The 7,157-nt window shown below is 41.3% G+C and overlaps 1 protein-coding gene across 2 annotated transcripts; it reads left to right on the top strand.

Moving 5' to 3' along the window:
• Nucleotides 1-5,066: 5,066 nt before the first annotated feature.
• On the top strand, nt 5,067-6,902 carry LOC133818625 (HMG-Y-related protein A-like). Of its 2 annotated transcripts, XM_062251618.1 has the most exons (3): nt 5,067-5,272; nt 5,375-5,578; nt 6,102-6,902. In XM_062251618.1, exons 2-3 carry the CDS (start codon nt 5,528-5,530, stop codon nt 6,591-6,593), a joined length of 543 nt encoding a protein of 180 aa, XP_062107602.1. In that variant the 5' UTR covers nt 5,067-5,272; nt 5,375-5,527; the 3' UTR covers nt 6,594-6,902. The 2 variants fall into 2 exon arrangements, with proteins under 2 accessions (XP_062107602.1, XP_062107601.1); XM_062251617.1 differs by lacking the exon at nt 5,067-5,272 and having other exon boundaries at nt 5,279-5,578.
• Nucleotides 6,903-7,157: the final 255 nt, after the last annotated feature.

The raw sequence follows: 7,157 nt of genomic DNA, 5'->3' as shown, positions 1-7,157 counted from the left end.
GTCAGTTCTCTAAGTTTCTGAATGTTTCTAAGTTTTGTTTACTTACCTTAGGCCTAAGATACGGAGAGGGCATAAATGTAATAATTGTTTACTTACCAAGGCTCGAGGTACCAAAAACGTACCTGAGGACAAAATGGTAAATTTTCCCGATATTCCCTCCTAAACATTCTAACTTCAAATATATCTCCAAATATTTATTTTCATAACCCGATAACCCAATAAAACATCTAATACTCGAAATACCCCTCAACTCGCCCCAAGTCAAGTATTTGACCCCGTTGTGACTTTCTTGCTAAACTGCTCCCTACGACTGTCTCAGATCGTGCAACACAAATATATCGCAATTATTACATTTATGCCCTCAATGGGCTAAAATTAAAAACATGCCCCTAATAACCAAACACGGCCCACATGCATATTTCATTCACCTAAACATGCATTTCTAATCACATACTCAACAAATTCACATATTAACATAACAAATCACTTATTGCCCTCCAGGCATGCTAATCAAGGCCCTAAGCCCTAATAGAAAATTCGGGATGCTACAACCATCCCCTCCTTACAGAAATTTTTTCCTCGAAATTACCTGAACAACTCGGGATACCGCTCCCGCACATCTGATTCAAGTTCCCACGTCACCTCCTCAACCTTGCTGTTCCTCCACAGAACTTTCACCAAGGCGATGGTCTTGCTTCGCCAGTCTTTATCCTTCTGATCAAGAATCTGAACCGGCTTCTCCTCATATGATAAATCCTGGTCTAGCTCCAAGTTCTCATAACTCAGTACATGCGTCGAATCTGATACATACTTCCGAGGCATGGATACGTGAAAAACATCATGAACCCCTGATAAAGCTGGAGGCATTGCCAATCTGTAAGCTACCTCTCAACCAGTTCCAAATCTCAAAGGGGCAAACAATCCTAGGGCTCAGCTTTCCCCGAACACCAAACCGTTTCACTCCTTTCAAAGATGAAACCCTAAGGAACACATGGTCATCGACCTAAAACTCTACGCTCCTGCGTCTCAAGTCCGAGTAACTCTTCTGGCGACTCTGCGAGGCGAGCATTCGAGCTCTAATCTTTTCAGTCGCCACATTGGTCCTCTGAACCATCTCATGACCTAAGTATCTCCTCTCACCCATCTCATCCCAATGGATAGGTGATCTGCACTTCCTCCCATATAGCATTTCATATAGAGCCACTCCGATAGTCGTCTGATAACTGTTATTGCATGGAAACTCAATCAAAGGGAGATACTTACTCCAAGATCCCCAAAAGTCCAGCACACAGGCTCGTAGCATATCTTCTAGTATCTGAATCATCCTCTCAGATTGTCCATCTATCTGAGGATGATAAGCGGTACTAAACCGCAACTGCATGCTCATAGCCTTTTGCAGACTCTCCCAGAACTTGGAGGTGAAGGTGGGGTCCCTGTCGGATACTATCGACCTCGGAGCCCTATGAAGTTGAACAATTTCCTTCACATACTGCTCCACAATATAAGTAGTCCTGACAGGTAAAAAGTGGGCGGACATGGTATCACCCACATCGAATCGTGTTGTCCCACGGTCTTTGGCAAACCAACCACAAAGTCCATGGTGATATCCTCCCACTTCCACTCTGGAATCCCTAGAGGCTGCAATAACCCTGCTGGCCTATGATGTTCAGCCTTTACCTGCTGACAAGTTAAGCACTTGGCCACATAATCCACCATGTCCCTCTTCATTCCCGACCACTAATACATGGTTCTCAGATCTTGGTACATCTTTTTCGTACTTGGATGTAAGGAATAGGGAGTGGTATGCGATTCATCCAAGATCTCCCACCGGATATCAGAATCCATCAGAACACAGATTCGACCCTTGTACTTCAGTAATCCCATCTCCGAGACAGAAAATTCCTTAGCCGCTCCGACTAACACTCTCTCTCTGTGCCCTCTCAACTGGGAATCCTTCCCCTGTGCCTCCTTGATCCTCTCAAGGAGTGTAGACTGAAGAGTGATGTTGGCTAACCGACCAACCACCAACTCTATACCCGCTCTAGTAATCTCCTCAGCTAACTTATCAGATATCTGCCTCGAACTGAACACTTGTCTCAGGCCCTTCCGACTCAATGCATCAACCATTACATTAGCCTTCCCAGGATGGTATAAGATATCACAATCATAATCCTTTACCAATTCCAACCACCGTCTCTGGCGCATATTAAGATCTTTCTGAGTAAAGAAATACTTCAAACTCTTATGGGCGATGTATATTTCGCACTTCTCACCACACAGATAATGTCTCCAAACCTTAAGTGCAAATACCACCGCTGCCAGCTCCAAATCATGCGTGGGATATCTCTGTTCATACTCCTTTAGTTGTCTCGATGCATAGGTTACCACCTTTCCGGCTTGCATCAGCACACACCCTAAATCCTGTCTGGAAGCATCACAATAAACCACGAACTTCTCATTGTCTGTCGGCAGACTCAACACTGGCGCGGTGATCAGTCGCCACTTCAGTTCCTTGAAACTGTTCTCACACCTGTCTGTCCACACATACTTAGTCTTCTTTCTCGTCAGTTCAGTCAACGACGTGGCTATCCTGGAGAACCCCTCAACAAACTGTCGAAAATATCCTGCCAACCCCAGAAAACTCCTAAATTTCGGAACACTGCTCGGTCTAGGCCAATCCCTCACTGCCTCAATCTTACTTGGGTCAACCAAAATCCCCTCCTTACTAATGATATGGCTCAGAAACGTGACTTGCGGCAACCAAAACTCGCACTTGCTGAACTTAGCATATAACCTATGCTCTCTCAACCGCTGCAATACCACACGTAAATGCTGCTCATGCTCTGTCTCTGACTGGGAGTACACCAGGATGTCGTCAATAAACACAATCACAAACTTGTCCAGATAGTCCTTGAAAACCATATTCATCATGTCTATAAAAGATGTTGAGGCAATGGTTAATCCAAAGGACATAACCAGGAATTCATAGTGTCCATATCTCGTACGGAAAGCGGTCTTTGGTATGTCCACTTCTTTGATCATTAACTGATTGTAACCTAACCGAAGATCAATCTTAGAAAACACTGTCTTTCCATGTAACTGGTCAAATAAATCGTCGATCCTAGGCAGTGAGTATTTATTCTTAATGGTCAACTTGTTCAGCTCCCTGTAGTCAATACACATCTTGACAAACAACACCGGAGCACCCCATGGCGAGAAACTCGATCTGATGAACCCCAAATCCAGTAACTCCTGCAACTGAATCTTCAAATTACCATATAACGATTCTAATTTCCTCTTAACTAATTACATTGGTTTATGGCAAAACATTGTATTCAAAGGACGTACGGCTCTCAATTCCGCCCTAACACAAGTGTAATGAGCCAAAAATCACTTATCCCAATTAAACATTCACGACAGCTAATATGCTAAAAAATGAGGATCAGATTTTCACTTGCAAAAAAGTACAAAAATATTCAAGTTTAAGGTACAACGTAGGACATCTCTCTCTCTCTAATCCTCACACCTCTGGAAAAAAAAGAGGCTATTTTTGCACCAAAAAACCCTAAGCTACCTCACCTTTGGCACTTGAGTCACCATTCTCTATATTTTTGCAATTAAATCCTCATCCTTAATTATAGTTAGGGCCTGCTAGTTTTTGCCTTATTATGTTAACATTCGCCGTTAAATTCTTTTTAAAGAAAAAAATAATTGAAATTGAAAGTCTCAAACCATGCATATAACTCCATAGCCATTCGCCACATCTCACACACTCCCAAACCTCTCTTAGTACTCTTACTATATAATCTCCATTACCAACCCCTTCTTTCTCATAGTTATATATCAATCTCAAGATGATGAGCTTCAAACACGGCGAGCTCTTCCTCCACCTCACTCCTCTGCCTCGCTTTCTCGACTCCCTTCTTCTATTCCATTGCTTCGCTCAACTCGAACAGTCCCAACTCGCTGGCAGCCGCTACCAACACCAGCAGCGCTGTATGCAGAGCAACTGCCTCCTCGACATCCTCAACGGCATCAAGCCCATTCGCCGCGTTGAGTCGGAGGCCGGCATCAACGAGTACTAGGACCTAGAAAATGATCGACCGTCTCCAATGTGCTGCCGTCTCCGCCGTTCGCCACACCATCCTCTTCTTGCCTTCGTTCACTAACGCTCCAACTATGGCCTATGTGATTCAAGGCACGTATATATATATATACACACACATCTATAGCTGATTATTATAACTTGATTAATATTATGCTAGTGAGACCTTCATGATCATCAGCACAACAATCATTGCTGCCCCAGCCGGAGTGACTCAGTGGGGCTACAACAATGGCGACTCACCACTTGTTTTGATCTCCTCCGTCGACGTCGGCAAATCTATATTATCAAAAGAGACATTTTTACAAATCCGTACTACCAAAAGTGGCAGTGAATTGAGACTTTCTCAGGACCCATGTTTACAAATTCAGAAGAAATTATTTTTAAGAGACCTATTGTTATATAGGATATATATATATATATAAATGTGTGTGTATTTATCTAATGATCACCAAGCCTTCTTCTTTAGACTTATTGCCAGAGAGAGAGAATTAGAAAGGGTAATGGTGAATGTGGAATATGGTGGTGTACGTTGACTCTATTCTTCCACTAATTTTTTTTTGGAGTGTGTGGTAGGTGGAGAATGGCTATGGAGTTATATATGCATGGTTTGAGACTTTCAGTTTCAATTATTTTTTTCTTTAAAAAGTATTTAACGACAAATGTTAAAACTAACATATGCTAACTTTAATTAAGGATGAGGATTTAACTGCAAAAACATAGAGAATGAGGACTCAAGTGCAAAAGGTGAGGTAGCTTAGGATTTTTTTGGTGCAAATAAGCCCAAAAAAAACAAAGCCAATCTTTTGCTTTATCTTTCACGCCACATCAGCAGAGGGGCTTACTTATCTATAATAGCTGGCACATGCGGAGGATCAGGTACGAGGCGACAGTACCAACTGCGACATTTTAGGAACGTACAAGAGGATATGATTTTGCCGATCCTACTGTCATTGTTGGTGAGCGGGGAACCATCGGATAAAAACCCAACCCCCGACCCTCGTTAGAAATTCATCTTCGTATCCGGAAAGATCTAGTAAATTCACTCACAACTCTTTCATCTACTCATCTATCCAATCCACCACTATATCTCCAGGATTGAACAAATACCGTTCATTATCAGACGCTCCATTATTCCTGACCGTTCATTACCTGATGCAAACAAAAGTACGAAAACAAAAAATAGCTTATGGTTTTTATTTTATTTGTATTATTCCCCACCTCCTTATACAATCGAGCTAACAAATTCGTTGCAAATTCTGTCCAAAGCAAACGGTTGATTCTAAAATTTGAACAAAAGGAGCTGGTTATCTTCTTGCTTGGTGGGGTACTCGGAGACTGAGACTGTGACTAAGAAGCTTAAAGCTTTGAATTTTTACTTTTTATTTTTTAGTTTGTGGGCTTTATCTCTCTGCAACTTTAATGGCGACTGAAGAGGTTAATAAACCTCCATCACTCACTCCTTACCCCGAGGTATATTATCTTTCCACCCCCTCAGCAAAGCTCAAAAAGTCAAAATTAAACCATATCAAAACCAAAACTTCTTTTTCTTTTTTTTTTCAGCTCAGAAAAAAAATGATTTTCTTTGTTTGCGACTTTTTTATTTATTTTACATCTGCTTGTTCATTAGTTTTCGAATCAGCGAGAGAAGAAAATACCAAAAGGATTAGTTCTGAAATTTCACTACAATTAAGGGTTTTTTTCTCTCAACATTTCTTTTACATTTATGGGATTAATAATTAAGGAGAAACAGTTTGTTAAAATTTTCGTAGTAATACATTACCTTCTACAAAATCGTGTGAAGAAGCCTTCTCATAATTTTAAAATATTTTATGATCATTATTATTTATTTTTTGAGATATCCATGGATACTTGTAGAAAACACCATCTCTAGCAACTTTCATTTCTCAACCAACACACAATTTTCTTACCATCACACCAAAAAGAAAAGAAGAAAACTTTGGTGACGAAGTTGGATTTTTGTGTGATTTTGTAGATGATCATAAGAGCCATTGAGTCCTTGAACGACCCAAATGGCTCAAACAAATCGTCAATTTCGAAATACATCGAATCAACGTATGGTGATGTGCCAGCGGGCCACTCTGCCTTGCTCTCTCACCACCTCACCAGAATGAGAGACACCGGAGAACTTGTTTTCTGGAAGAACAACTACTCAAAGGCCGATCCAAACGCGCCACCCAGGCGTGGCCGTGGTAGGCCGCCTAAGCGTAAGTATCCTCTGTCTCCGGACACCATATTGGGCCCGGTCAGGCCTAGAGGCCGTCCTCCTAAGGACCAAAATGCGCCCCCCAAGTCTCCCAAGGTCAAGGTTTCATCAGCCAGTGACAAGCCCAGGGGCCGGCCTAGAAAAATGGTTAAGCCCACTGGAGGTTTGGGCGGGTCAGGGGCCGCGACGGTGACGGCTACATCGACAGGCAGACCGCCGAAGGTGAAGACTCAGTTGACTGAAGTGAGTGTTCAGCAATAAGAATATCTCTCACACTTATTAGTGTTGACTATTGTTACTTTCTCATTCTCTCTCTCTCTCTCATTGAAGAATTTGGGGTCGTATCTGTCTGCTGTCGTTGACTATGGATATGTACAACGTTGATGTGGTAGTTGTTTGAGGCTTTTGTTTTGAATTCTGATGATGATGAAAAGATATGGCTGCTGATATGAATTTTAGTTTCTACTTTCCAATTTGTTGTGTTTCTTACAACTATTTTGGTCACATACTCAAACATACGTGTTTCTCTAGTTGTTTTTATGATTATTGAGCTTTCTATTTGAATTTTAATTTTGCTTTTGTGTACATAAACAGCTTGGAGTGTACTCTAACTCGAAGTATTTAAGTTTTGTTCTTTTAGATAAGACCAAACATTTGTGTAAAGTTCATGCATTTCTTTCTTGGTGTTATGTCAAAGGCGGCTTTGGCTTGGGTAGACTTTAGAATTGGTTAATTTTATCAATGGATACGTCCATTATTAATATATGGTCATGCTAGGATTTTTGTACTTATTTTTTTTTTTTATGTATGTAAATGTATATATAT

This window comes from Humulus lupulus, chromosome 2 (assembly GCF_963169125.1).
Source record: "Humulus lupulus chromosome 2, drHumLupu1.1, whole genome shotgun sequence".
Lineage (NCBI taxonomy): Eukaryota > Viridiplantae > Streptophyta > Magnoliopsida > Rosales > Cannabaceae > Humulus > Humulus lupulus.
Note: the sequence above shows the minus strand (reverse complement) of the source record. Positions and strands in the feature narration are given on the sequence as shown.

Excerpts from the sequence above, each read along its gene's own strand:
- LOC133818625 (XM_062251618.1), top strand. The coding sequence starts at position 5,528 with ATGGCGACTGAAGAGGTTAATAAACCTCCATCACTCACTCCTTACCCC. Across the intron at positions 5,579-6,101 it reads CACTCACTCCTTACCCCGAG|ATGATCATAAGAGCCATTGA; the intron begins GTATATTATCTT and ends GTGATTTTGTAG.